Source organism: Chelon labrosus (assembly GCF_963514085.1).
Source record: "Chelon labrosus genome assembly, chromosome: 14".
Classification (NCBI taxonomy): Eukaryota; Metazoa; Chordata; class Actinopteri; order Mugiliformes; family Mugilidae; genus Chelon; species Chelon labrosus.
The window spans coordinates 15,916,099-15,930,294 of NC_140347.1; the positions used below are offsets into that span (position 1 = coordinate 15,916,099).

Below are 14,196 nucleotides of genomic sequence, written 5' to 3' on the forward strand. Positions count from 1 at the left end.
TCACGAGGAACCAGAAGTCTCGGCAGAGGGCTCTGCTGGCCAAGAAACATTATCCCCGGTGGATAAGTCATCGTGTGATTGTCAGGCGATTATTTACTTATTGTTCAAGTGTAAAATGCCCCCCTATTCAAATATATTGCAAACTCAGATGCTCATTTGTTTATGTAATGAAAATAATCTTATCCTGTTTTGGGATTTTCCAACCAATTTTCCTGCCAACGTCTTCTAGCGGAGGACTGCATCCAAAAAATTTGGAGAGATTATGAGTCTCAATTTCCTCAGCACAAACCCCAGCACTCCTCCAAAAAGTGTTTGCCTGCTGATAATATTGACGTTACTCTTTCTTGTCCTTCTTTTTCTCTTTTCTGGGGCAGTTCTTGTAAATCATTTCTCCTTAAATGACGCCTTGATTTAAAGAATCGTCAGAAGCCTTATTCTCATTGAGAAACATTGAATCCCGTTCTTTTTTCTTTTCTTTTTTTTTGGCTAAAAATGCGGCCACATTTCAAAATATAAACTCGGGAAAAAATGACAGTTTAAAAAGAAAAAAGAAAATAAATACTGTGTGTCATGTGTCTGTAATTGCAGAGTTTGAACTCTCACTGAGGACGCGACCTCAGCGTATCCCGTGTTTGCTACGGGCCTCTCCCTGTGTACGCATTAAAAGCCGCCGTATTTACTCGGGCACCGCTCCCTTTACTCCCCCAGCTCACCGTCTATCTGCCTTCTTCTCTTTCCCCTCGCTTGTCCTCACGCCAGGCTTTCTCTCTGCCTTTTAGCTTAAGTTAATGGACTCCTGCACATTCAGCTTAGAAATGTTTTGAAGTAAACAGCAGCTCATGAAATATTTACCAAGCTCTTGTGTGTGCGTGCATGCGCGCGCGTGCGCGCGCGTGAGGGTGGATGTCTGCGTGTGCAATCAACTGTGCCTTGCCGTGCGACTCCCACACACCCACTCACCGGTACGAACATGCATATAAAACACCGGGGGCGCCCCAAAAAGCTACGGGTGTCTCCGCATCTCGGCTCGGAGCCAGCAGAGTAGCGAAAACGAGCGCTGGGAGTGGGAGCACTCTGCTGCTGAGTGAGTCACACTTTTGCTGGTATTCATATCGATGGAAAAGAAAAAAAAAAATAATAATAATAAAACCTCACAGAGTCACTCTCAGAATTTAATGTTTTTGTTGCAAATGGCAGGAAACAGGGGAACAAGCGTTTAAGGTCACAATCCTTCTCTGAAGCATTTGCGGTGTTTCCCGTTTCCATCAGTCTTTCTCCTGATTCTACTTTTGTAGATCAGCTAACCACTACCTGCCTTTATTCTTGTGCTTATGCATTGCTCAAAACGTGTCTACCACGTGTGTACAACACTAACACGATTCATCCCATGGGAGCAGGAGGTCTGAGGAATAGAAGGTCGCCAGATTGAACCTCCACACCAGCTGAGAAAATAGCCCAGAAAAGCTGCTTAGCGGCCGTTTGCAGGGAACTGTAGGAAATGAATGTAGCTTTATGGCTCTAAAGAAGGCTTTTTCTCCAGAACAGCTTGCTCAGCAAACCCCTCCGCGGCTAAATAATGGTTAAAAATTGCCTCCGGAGCTGGTGTTGATGATTCCCTTGTTGCACTTCTTTAGTCCAGACACCTGCAAAATGCCTGCTGCATTGTGCTCATAAGCCGATCCGGAGAATCAGATGTCTCGAACCGGTGATACGCTCGGATGGAAAATTAAAAATTGCGTCGGATACTTTGGCGGCGGCGGCGGCGGCGGCGGCAGCAGCAGCGCAAATACATCTGCTGTTCAGTCACACGTCACGTTCATCCGTCAGATAGATATTTTTGCATCGCCGTCGTGAATGTGTAAACAGCTTTACCACCTTCATTTGTTCCCGGCGCCATTCTTCCAGCGCTGCTATGCATTTGATCCTCTCCCACCTGTCTGCTTTCCAGACACACGGATCATATCTCTCTGCCGCCACGCTATATACCGTGACACGTACCACATCTTGCTGAATATCCCCTCTCAGGGTTGCCCCTAGCAACACGTACTAATACTGCAGATGAGACGCGCCAGTATAGATATATATATATATATATGTGGTATAGGTGACACTCCCTTCTAGTTGTCCTCAATGGAGCGGTTGAGCTGCTGTAACAGAACCCGTCCTCAGCAGAGCCCCATGCATAATTCAGCAGCGGACCTCATCGCGGTGCTTATTGTCTGGAGACTGGAGGCCGCTGATGGATGACCTCCGCCGCGGCCTCAGTCACGCTGAAGAATCACCAGCACCAGTCTGAAAACAGGTCATCGCCGCCGACCCTGCAGGCTCGCGCATGTCGCTGCAGCACAAGGGGAGGACATTTTGTGGCAGCAGTGACAGTCCGCCCCGCAGTGCCACATGTACCGCACCAGGCCTTTACCGCGGAGGGCATCGCAGGGGAATTATATTCGAAATGCAAGGTCACGAGGACCGTTTGGGGAGTGAGCGTGTAGGTGGTCCGGGCTATTTATGAACAGCATAGGCCCACTTACTACTGGCAGGACTGCACATGCAAGAGGAAGCATATTTCGATTAGCAGCTAAGTCCTGGCAATCATGTTTCCACTTTACGTGGTGGGTGAGGGAGGAGGGGCTTGGGGGAAGAAAGCGGAATAAAGAAGAGCCACTATACGGCCAACTTCTCTAAAATCCCTCTGTCAGCACATCTTTCAACTTAGAAATGATTGTGCCACAGTGGGGAACTTTTATTTATTTATTAAACTGACATTATTATAATCCCCCCCCCCCCCCCCCCCTCGTATGAAGGGCAGATATGGAAGGTTTGAGACGAAACCTTCAGCACTCGGCTCGACTCCTTGTGAATATCACTCCACCAGATCTTCATCAGCTCAATAGATTGGAGCAGGGTATCATAGTGGAGTAACATTTTCTCTTTAATCAGGCCACATTCTGTGGACGCAGGGCTCAATAGACGTCTTCTCTCCCTTTTAATTATGAAACCCGGCTATCTTAAACTACATTATGTGTTCCTCCTCTCCTTTGCCACTTCATCAGAGCCAAGGCTAAGCTGAAAGGCACGATGAAAAAGAACTCCCAACACCTTCCTCACTCATTTTCCAAAGCCATTGACTGGATTTGACAATTCCGCTAATGTGCAGTTTTTAAAGATGGTTTTATATTTAAGACAGAATTAACCCATAATCCCTGTGGCGTCTTTTTTTTTTTTTAATAATGATTATTGGGTGCTTTCGGTATTCTATTGCAAGTGGCTGATCCCCAGGTTCTGTTACCTAACCCCTCTACACACCCGATGCCCCCAGTAATGCGACCTGATTATCGCGCACTGTTCTACAATCTAGACACGTGCATTAACAAAAAGCAAGTTCAAGCTTTTTCTATTACTAGCACTAGAATGTGGAACACTTTCACCTAAAGTGTAAGATCAGCAAAACACGCTGTGACTTCCAAAGCTGAAAATGTGTATTTCTGTCCGTGGTCTTTTATTATATAGAGTATATGCTGCTTATGCGGTATGTATTCATATGTACACCAATCAGCCACAACATTAAAACCACTGACGGGAGAAGTAAATAACATTGACCATCTTGTGACAATTCAGTGTTCTGCTGGGAAACTTTTGGACCTGGCATTCATTCGTGTGGATGTTACTTAGACATGTAGCACCCACCTAGACCAGACCAGACACCCCCACCCCATAGCAATGACGGCAGCAGCCATCCCCAGCAGGATGCAGCCTGACACAGACACACACACACAAAAATGGTTTAGGAACAACTCAAAAAAACATGAAGAACAGCACAAGGTGTTGACCTGGCCTCCAAATTCACTAGATCCCAAACTGATCAAGTATCTGTGGGATGATCCACAGAGGCCCCTCCCCTCAACCCATAGGACCCAAAGGCCCCCACTAACAACATCCTGTTGCCAGACACCACAGGACACCCTCAGAAGGCCCATGTCCATTCCCTGATGAGTCACAACTGTTTTGGAGGCACATCCTACACAATATGAGGAAGGTGGTCATAATGTTATGCCCGATCAGTGTATAATGCCCATACCTTTGTATTTTATAGCTGTGAAATGGCCACTATTGCACGGAGAACATTGATCTGTGAGTCTCGGTTGTTTGTTGGATGACGATCAGTTACCGGGAGTCGTCACCGTCTCTTCATCTGTTGTTTTTCCAGACAACTACTCAACATAGTCTCTCTAGAGCAGACGCTAGTATGACAACACTGTGCTCCAGTTCATTTGCAAGATCCAAGCAGTTTGTTTTTTGCGCATACACGCCTAAAACAGAATGTGGATTTCTATTAACGTCATGCTCTAACGGGGTGTGAGCAACCTGTAGCAGATAAATAACACAACTGCATTTCCTTCAAGATTCTTCACAAGTCATTGGACTGCTACTGTCTTCTAAATTAGTGAATACTGTCTTATGGAAAACAACAGTTTTCCTATGTAGGTCGGCACTGGATGACTCTTGGGTCTGAGTGTGCTGGAGTTTAATTTGTTTACAACAAAATTGCTCTGTTTGGTTGTTGCACTATCCAGTTGCATACAGAGGTGTTTTTTTTTTCTGAGTTAGTGGAATCATCTCCCATAATGAAATCTAAATGCCTCATTACCAGACTCAAATACTGATAAGAATTTAGTGTGGCTACGTCAAGTTAGTTGGTCAATCAATCAATTGAAACACTAAACCTAACCATTAATTCCAACTTCAAATGATGCTTCAGAAGAGATGGATCCTACATCTCTCAAAGTATTATTCTATACTTTAGACATTTCCCAACTTCTGTGAAAATCCATACCTCTAGTTTGTGACATAACCAACCAACCAAGACAACACTGATGACTTCTCGTACTTTAGAAAGCTCCCTCCAGATCCACAGAAGATACGCATTTATTTCATGCATCTCTAAGTTTTGTAGGCATTGACCGCATTTTCATTTTCCCTGATTAATAAAGTAGTAATAAGTGCCTGGCTTTGCTTAACTTTCATGAACAACTAGCTAGAAGTGTTATCTCAAGATTTCCTCACATTCGATTTGGCAGCAGTTTCCCGTCTCATCCCGCAGCTTTATATTTATCAGTTTTAGTCTACTGCACACAAACCTCATTATGGTTCTTCAAACACAGTGACAGGGGTTTATGCAGCCAGGCTTTTAGTGAAGTCCCAGTCGTGCATTAGCTTGTGGAGTGCTATTCTCTCGCACCCCTTATTTTCTATAATAAAAACACAGCTCAGCACTTCCTTGTGCTGCATGCATAAAGAAGAGCCACCCTGGTGTCATCCCAGGTTAGTCACAACAGGAGCACCAGCAAGGAAGGAACGTCTGCGCCGATTTCAATAATCCCACATCATTTAGTGGTAAACGAAGGAGAATCGTTTGCGCCTCATTGTTTCCACGATCTCGTCTGCTGCTCGTCTGGGCAGCTCGCACCGAGAACTGAAGCATGAACGGTCCCTATGGAATTGCGGCATGGCACAATTTATGTCCTACATATCGACTACGCCGCCACGGTAAACACGATGAGCTGCTGTTTAACCTACTTCTGTGCTGCCGGGCGAACCCCAGCAGGAACATTTCCCTCTGTCTTGAACGCTCGCAGGAAGGAACACCAGAGACACTGCAGCGTGTCAATCAACCCCATCCCACCAGCGCCACTCATAGAGAGTCTAAGACGCTTGGCATTATTCCAGCGCGCCGTAGTACACACTCGGAGATGATAGGACACGAGCGCGTACACTTGGCCGACGTGTGCACACACACACACACATCTGCCAGTCTTCATCCCATCACAGGAGTACTCTCAGTCGTGTGGCAGGGCTTTGTTGGGGAGTTGACAGCGAAGGTTGCTTCACAAACCCGGCAGGCGTCCATCACCGTCTCCCCCGCTGCTTCAAAATGAAGGGAAGTGATGATCTAGGGATTTTATTCCCCTTCCCTCTGCTCCATTAGCTTACTGTACCACCTTGACGATGCCGCATTCTGTCACAGGGGCTACCGGGATGGTAGCGGCCACCTGGGAAGGAGGGGAAAAATGCTCGGGGAGAACTTCGCGGGATTTAGCAGACTCCCCCAAAAAAAATCCATTAACTGTCGGGCTTAGTCATGCTTTAACCAAGAGTGAAGGAGAGAGTGTTGGTTGTGGGTTGTGGTAGGCTGTGGGTGAGGATGCGGTGTCTGGTTTTGAGGAAATAAAAGATGTATTCTTGTTTGTAAGGTGGTGTCTGTGGATGGTAGGAGGGGGAGGGGGCGGGGGCGTTCTGACAGACTGGAGTGTGCGTGAGTACTGTGTGCGTAATGTGCAAGCAGGCAAGACACTGAAAGTGGAACATCCCTGCACTGTCTCGACAGCGGCGCAGGATGGCTTAGGGACTGCACGTCACTGTGTAAAAGCAAATTGCAGTGTCATGCTGATCAATCCAGCGGGCTGCTGAGACAGGCTTACGTAGGGACCAGTCAGCAGCATCTTGTCCGTCGGTCTGTCTGACCTGCTTTTGCATCTGTCTCGTGCTTTGCTCTCGTCTTCAGGACTATTTGTCTTCCAATCTGTCTTGCTTGGCTAGCTCTTCAGTGGTTTTCATTTGCCTCTGGTTTACCGACGGGCACAGGAAGCATTTGCAAACCAAAACTTTGTGTAAAATACCCGACTAACTCCCATGTCTTTCTCTGTTCCGGCAGGATGCAACTTGAATAAAAGAATCCTGTGGCACTGGAAGGACACGGAAAGGTGGTGTGGGATAAGCCGGTCAACACGGAGCTGGGCGGAGAGGAGAAGACACCAATCAGGCCGTCAAAACACAGACTTCTAGCCATGCTTTAGCACAGAGGAATAGACTGCTTGATCACTGGTGACACACCCGCTGCCTTTTTCTCAAACGAACCCGCCTCCCTCTCATCAGTCACTCATCGTCCCCGCAGAGATGCCGCTGCCAAGGTTGGTGCTGTGGCATTTGTGGTGACGGGCCGCGGAGTGTGCGTGCGCGTCCGGCACACGGGCCGGTGGATTGGGGGGGGAGGGTGTACAGGCACGCCGAGAGGCTTTTTTTTGTGGGTGCGGTTGAACCATGCGGCCCTGGGCGGGGTCATGGCGTTGGATTACCCTGGTGCTGCTGGCCTGGGGCACGCTCCTCTTCTACATCGGCGGTCACTTGGTGAGGGACAGCGAGCATCCGGAGCGGTCCAGCCGGGAGCTCTCCAAGATCTTGGCCAAGCTGGAGCGACTCAAGCAGCAGAATGAAGACCTGCGGCGCATGGCCGAATCGCTCAGGTAAACGAACGTTCACAGTGTTTCGTGGCCAAGCATCCCTTCAGCTTCCTTTTATATTCTAATCTTAAAGCTCAGGATATCCTTATCATTGTCTCAAAAATTTTACTTAGCCATGACCAACACAAGAAAGACCTACAAATACAGATTCAGAAAAGCTCTAGGCTTGCTACTTGAGGCAAGGATAAGCAAAAGGGTGCATTTTCTTCTCAAGAGTGTTTTGAGCAAAATGTCATCTTTAGAAGTAACAAAAAACCTGGGAGCGCTCGAAAATTTTACTTAGCAAAGACCGACCCAAGAATGACCTACAAATACAGATTCAGTTCCTTGTTACTTGAGTGCGCCCAGATTTTTGTTACTACTAAATCTGTGGAGATGGCATTTTGCTCAAAACACACTTGAGGAGAAAACGCACCCCTTTTGCTTCGCCAGGTCAGTAAACATTTGATTTTGATTCTATGTTGCAGTCCGGCGGACGAGCACAGGCTCTGCCGCCCTGGTAGCGCAATCAGAATAATTTTCCAAATGCCAGAATGTGGCGATGAGATGATTGTTTCTCCAGTTCTCATGAAAATTTAATCAGCGTCTGATTAACTCAGCATCGCGGCGCGCGGCCTACAGTTGAGCGAAACGAGGCTCTTATCAGCCGATCGGCGCTCGGTTTCAAAAAGCCGGGTCAGTGGTGTGAGGAGGCGCCCCGTGACAGGCAGATGGCTGATCTGTCACACACCTCACCAGATTTTGTTGTGTCATTTTAGAGGATAATAGCACATTGTACGAGTCCATTAACCACACAGCATCTTTCACACATCCGGGCTATGTGTAATAGAGGGACAGATGGTTATGCTCTTATCTCCGCATGTTGACAGTGTTTCTCTCTGCATATCAACACTCGGTCTGTACACGGATGTGTGTGTGTGTGTGTGTGTGTGTGTGTTCAGGGGGTGCGGTGCGTTCTTGTGTATGCCATATTAACAGCGAACTTGAGCGTCAGATGTTTCCATCGCAGCTCCTCTGTGATATTCCAATTCACTTTGATGCGGGGCCCTCATCAGTGCACGAAAACATAAAACGCACACACACACACATTGCTCCAGACAGCTGGTCCCTGATTAAATCCCTTGCTTTTGTAATTATTCAAAATTGGCTGAAAAACAAAGGTGGAATTCATGGCGTACGAAAAACAAGCGCGGCTTTCAGTCGACCAGTGTCCAGATGGGCCCCGGACACGTTGCGCGCTTGTTGCTTGTTATGGAGTTCGGTTGTTGATCTGGGACTGAGGCCTCCACAGTTGTTTAGCGGGGCAGCGCTACGGCACCTTCTCAAGTCCCTCTAAGCTTCAGCTAAGTATCAGGCGCAGCAAGCCAAAAGCAGGCAGCTAGCTCGCCGGGGTTAAGCTTTCTGAGCTATCGTCAGTGACAGGGGTTTGGTTTGTCCTCAGCTGAGTTCTGTATGTTGTGTGTGTGTGTGTGTAATGGTCAGACACAGGCTCAGGAGGGAGAGAACTCCAGCACCTCATTCTGTAGTGTGTCTTCTCCTTATATTAGAGCCCTAATAGACACAAAAAGGCTGTTAGCGAGCTGCCCATCATCCCTGCCTTTCTCCGTTCATCGCCTCCCCTTGTTCCCTATTTCACTCCTTCTTCTTCCTCCTCTTCTGCCTCATTCCACTACCAAACTGCTGACAGAGGCATGGCACCGAGCCAGACTCCAGGCGGCAGATTGTCACAGAATGACTGACTATGTAACAACTCACTAGCTCGCTGATCGACTTGCTCAACGCGCGCCTAACCCAATTCGCCGGCTCCCACCTTTCTGCAGATTTCGGAACACGGGCCTCTCAGTTGTCGAGCAAGCAGCGGGAACGAACCGGTTCGTTCCCGAGCGCCCCCGCCGACGTTAGACAAATAAAGGAAGGTTCCATCCGAAGCAGCGCGGAGCGGTCACATTAGCGCTTTCATTTTTCACGAGTGGCCTCAGAGAAATTTAGACCCATAAAAGTGACATTATTGCACATTGTGTCGAGTTCTTTCGCAGCGGAAACCCGCAGCACCGAGGCTGATTTATGGTTGGGAGTGGAATTTAACTTGGTTAGTGTCATTACGCCACAGCAGCGCGAGATAGATGTGCCTTGTGGTGCATTCATTATATACCTGAATGGATCTAATTTACATTGCCTCATTTGCTTTATGATAGACAGTGACAGGCAGTTTGCACGGCGCATTGATTTTCTTTGTAAATTAGCGGAATCGCTGAGGAAACAAAAATACACAAAAAAAATAAATAAAAAAGGTGGCTTCCTCACACACACATTTGACCTAGCTTTGCTGAAGTGAGTTTTTAAAATGGAAATGTCACGATAAATTAACCAATCAATCAGTCAATCAATCAGTCAGTGCTTGGGTTCATATTAGCATCACCTGGCTGGCCTACAGATCCAGTCCGGTGATTCGGTTGCTCGAGCCATTCCTGAGTGATTTGAGCGTCAGGCAGCGCGCCGACCCACCAATCACCCGGCGGCATTAACGAGAGGCGAGCGCAAGGTCGGGCGGCTCAGCCGGTGCGGCTCCGCCCTCTCCGCGGCCGCCAGTCACCTCGGGCACCGAGCCACCGCTCCCGCGGAGGCAATGACACGCGCCAGCCTGATGGTCTGACAGCGGAGAGGGCGAGGGGCGAGAGTGACAGCCGGGCTGAGCGATGAGGACCTGATCGATCCCCCTGGCATGCCGGCGGAGGGACGTGGAGAGGGAACGGGACAATGCAGAGGGAGGACGAAGGGGATGCCAGCGTGATGGATGGCGCGAGGGCCGCGCTAAGTAAAGAGCAGCAAGGAGGAAATGAAAAATGAGAACTGGGGGGGACGGGAAGAGTTGCGGGGACCTCAGTCATTGCCCTAATCTGCTTTATATGTTATACCTCAGTGCCAGCAGGAGGATGTTTGCCACTATTACAACAGCATCAAAAACTAAGTGATAAAAGGCGGTGCAGGACACATTTCTGGGATTGAATAGCGCTGTTTCCGTTGGGCCAGTGTAGTAAACTTTATGTAATGCCTCCTCTGAGTTAAAACACATGCAACAAATTATTTGCGTGCACTGTACAATGTGACCCAGATCAAGAAGAGGCCACTGAGACTAATTGTTTGTCCGTGCTTCAGTAGACTTTTCTTTTAATGGTGCAGGTCATTGACCATTACGCCTCGATTACTCACCTTCTGGATGTGTTTCCTAGTTTGCTTCCAGATAGAGGAGATTATAAATCCCTGCCTTTCAGGTGCAGTTTGGCGTTTTGAGGTCGCGTCAGCTCGTGTGTAAGCAGAAAGTGAGCTGGGCTTTAATGGTTTTAAGCCCAGCTCAGCCGCCCCCCCAACGAAGCAGATGCCGCTTCCAGACCTGAACTCCCATCGACCCGGGCGAGGCCAGGTCTGCAGCCGCACACACAAGGCCTCATTGTTGGAGCTGTCTGTAGTCGGGACATCTCTGTCAAGTAGGGCTCAGAGCCGAGCTGGCTGGCTCGCTCTGGATGTACCGAGGCGTCGGAGCATGCGAGGTTGGAATGCGCCATTCAGAATCAGTTTGCTTGGAATTATACTGTTTGAGTCGGTGGATATGACATGGATGCAGCAAAGGAAGGAGACAGAAGCTGTGACTGATTAGACACAAGGCGGAAATATTCGCGCAAACACAAGAAATCACAAACACGCATATGGCACGTAATATATATACTCTCTGTGGGGCTAGCATTGTTCCTGTCACCTTCTCACGCATCTCCCGAGCACTGGCATGTTTTAATGGCACTACCAGACTCCTCCGCCCACTTACAGCATTTAATAACCTTTTCCAGTTCTCGCATTCCTGTGGTTTATTAGCTTGACTCATTGGAGTCAAGTGGTTGGTGTCACTGAGTTCCTAGGAAGGGCTGGGACATGTCACTCCAGGTTTGACGCATTACAGTGTGATGCACATGCAAAATGCAGGTTCCACTTTAATGTCGAGGCAGATTGTATTCATAACCGCCTTTCATCTACAGAGAACACTTTACATCTCCATCCATATGCATCGCTTTAAAGTCCAGCACCTCGGTTTTCTTTTGAAGTCGACCGGTATATCAATGCCCACCGTGGAAATTATGGGTGCGCCCGCGGTGCCGCCCGGGCCCTTCGCCGTTCAAACCGCCCCGCCCGCCTGTGATCACCCTGTGAACTCCATGGTTACCGGGGTGCAGGGGTGGGAGCCGGCGCGGCGACAGCTGGGGCAGCGTTTCAGAGGAAACTGGGTTGCTTGCTGAACCTCACCTGCTTTCCGAGTCGGTGCGTTGCGCCGGCGGGGCTCATCAGCCCCAGCTTTCATAGCTTGCCTTTCATTCTGCAGCATCCCCCACCCCCCCCCACCGCCTCTCTGCCCCGCCCCCGACTCAAGAGTTTTTCTCATCTGTTACCTCTCCTGTATCGTTTGATTAAGATGCTGTTGAATCCAGCTGCCTTGTCTCGTCTGTGCTTCAGGTCCTCTGGAGATACCATCAGGGATCATTTGTGTTTGTGTTTGCCTCCTTCCTGTGTGTGTGTGTGTGTGTGTGTGTGTCTGTGGGTTTAGATACCGCTGAGTGTTTGGATGTATTTTATATCTACATATCTTGGCCGGGGATGCCTCTGTTTTGCCTCCAACAATTGCACTTTAGCAGTTTATGTCTCTTTAGAGCACGCCAGCTAACCTTTATACTACATCCCCACTCACTACCCCGACACCGTCTGTCCTATTTCTTCTGCCTTGTTCAAGGAGATATCGAGTTACTTTATGTTACACTTAAACGCAGCACTTAAAACCCCTGGGAAATGATGTCACTTAGTAAATAGTCCGACTTCCTGTACAGTGGTGTGACTAGCAGGTTGAGGTGTGGCCTTTCGGAGGAGACACAGGATACATTTTGAACAGACCTTGCTGCGAGGACAGGTAATAAAGCTGAACAGAGGAAACGCACCTGGGTCTTATTTCAAGATCCGTGTCAGGCAGCTGTAATGGACACACCGTGGACGTCGCAAAGAAAAGAAGCCTGAATTTAAGACATGCGTATAAATATGCCAAGAAAAAAAAAAAAATAAAGAAAAAGGCTCGTCATTGTCCATCACGCGGTTACGTAATACAGAAGTTAAAATATCCTCTTTTTTTATTTTTTTTTTCCTCCTCAGTTTCCACGGCTTCGAAGCAAAATGCTCAGTCATTGTTCAGTGAAGTGGGAGGCCGGGGTTTCTTAGGGACCGGGGCTTGAACACCGAAAGGGGAATTGTGTCGAAGGAAGGGCTGCTGCAACTTTAAAAGTCTCATCTTTATGCCTGCAGTGACTGATGTTCCTTACTCGGGGAGCAAATTGAGTTTGCATGCCTTGATGACTCGTTAATATGGCCTTTGCAGCGCTTCAGCCAGTGCCCCTGTGCATTCTGTCATATTCTGTTTTTAATACTTTTATGTATAGGAATAGATTTTTATTTTTATAATATACGACATTTTTCTTTTCTTCCTGATTTGAGCCTTCGAGCATACCAGAGTACTCTGAAGTGTTTTCATTGCATGCTTTCTGCAGTTCGCTTATAAATTCATCTCTTTTTTTGCTAACAGCTGGTTGCTAGTGGACATTCCAGGCGCTTTTTGTCGAAGTAACCCACTTGCGTAACATAAAAACATTGCTAGTGTATGGACAAAGCTAGCTCCCCTTCCTTCACCTGTTTCTGTTTGAAAAGAAAATACCATCAGCGCAGCTCCATCTGCATTCACCAGACGCTCCAAGGTGAATGTGGCGGTGGGAACCAAAGTTGTGTTTGGGGAATTTTGCACCAACCATATCCGTTGCTCCCGTTGATTGTCACCACAAACTTGAGATCAGGTCCCGTGGTCTCATTCGGTGGCCTGTTCTTGTTTGCGCACCCCTTTATGCATCACTACTGACACAAACAAATGCAAATTCCTTCAGTTTATTAGTGAGGGATCGTTCAGAAAACAGAAAATATGCAGATCAGTGGAAAATAGCTCAATACGTTAATGAACTGAAATGCAGTCCAGACATTATTTTGTTATGTAATGATAAAGTGCAAGAACTTTCATATGTAGATCTCCTGACTTCTGTAGGAGCTTTTGAACACAGCTCTGCGCCCTACAGAGACCATACACCAGTCAGGCATAACATTATGACCACCTTCCTAATATTGTGTCGGTCTGCTTTGAGCCTCCAAAACAGTTGGGACTCATCAGAGAATGGACATGGGCCTTCTGAGGGTGTCCTGTGGTGTCTGAGAACAGACTGTTGTTAGTGGGGGGCCTTTGGGTCCTATGGGTTGAGGGGAGGGGCCTCTGTGGATCATCACACAGATACTTGATCAGTTTGGGATCTAGTGAATTTGGAGGCCAGGTCAACACCTCGTGCTGTTCTTCATGTTTTTTTGAGTTGTTCCTAAAACATTTTTGTGTGTGTGTCTGTGTCAGGCTGCATCCTGCTGGGGATGGCTGCTGCCATCAAGGAGTGTCATTGCTATGGGGTGGTGGTGCCTGGTCTGGTCTAGGTGGGTGCTACATGTCTAAGTAACATCCACATGAATGCCAGGTCCAGATGTTTCCCAGCAGAACATTGAATTGTCACAAGATGGTCAATGTTATTCACTTGTCCTGTCAGTGGTTTTAATGTTGTGGCTGGTCGGTGTATAAATAAAGGTATAAGGGAGTAATTGTTTGTTTGTGACCTCTGTACATGTATGGTTCTGACCTTTTTTTCAGAAACAACAGCAGAAATGTATCATACAGCGTGTACAGTAATCTGAGGGAGTTTCCTCTCCGTCTAGTACAGTGACAGATTATGTCTACTATATTTACTGCACTTGAATAGCTTTGAAACGGTAAATTACTTCTATCCAA

General features: G+C 47.8%; 1 protein-coding gene across 3 annotated transcripts in view; it reads left to right on the forward strand.

Annotated features, from left to right (window-relative positions):
* The window catches only part of fut8b (fucosyltransferase 8b (alpha (1,6) fucosyltransferase)), an 84,772-nt gene that overhangs the window by 37,750 nt on the left and 32,826 nt on the right, over nt 1-14,196 (forward strand). For 2 of the 3 annotated variants that reach the window (XM_084560165.1, XM_084560166.1), the window contains exon 2: nt 6,713-7,301. The exons of the other annotated variant lie outside the window; for it this stretch is intronic. In XM_084560165.1, the coding sequence (XP_084416291.1) occupies nt 7,099-7,301 (203 nt within the window). In that variant the 5' untranslated portion in view covers nt 6,713-7,098. The remainder of the gene's footprint in view (nt 1-6,712; nt 7,302-14,196) is intronic. 3 annotated transcript variants of the gene reach the window in all.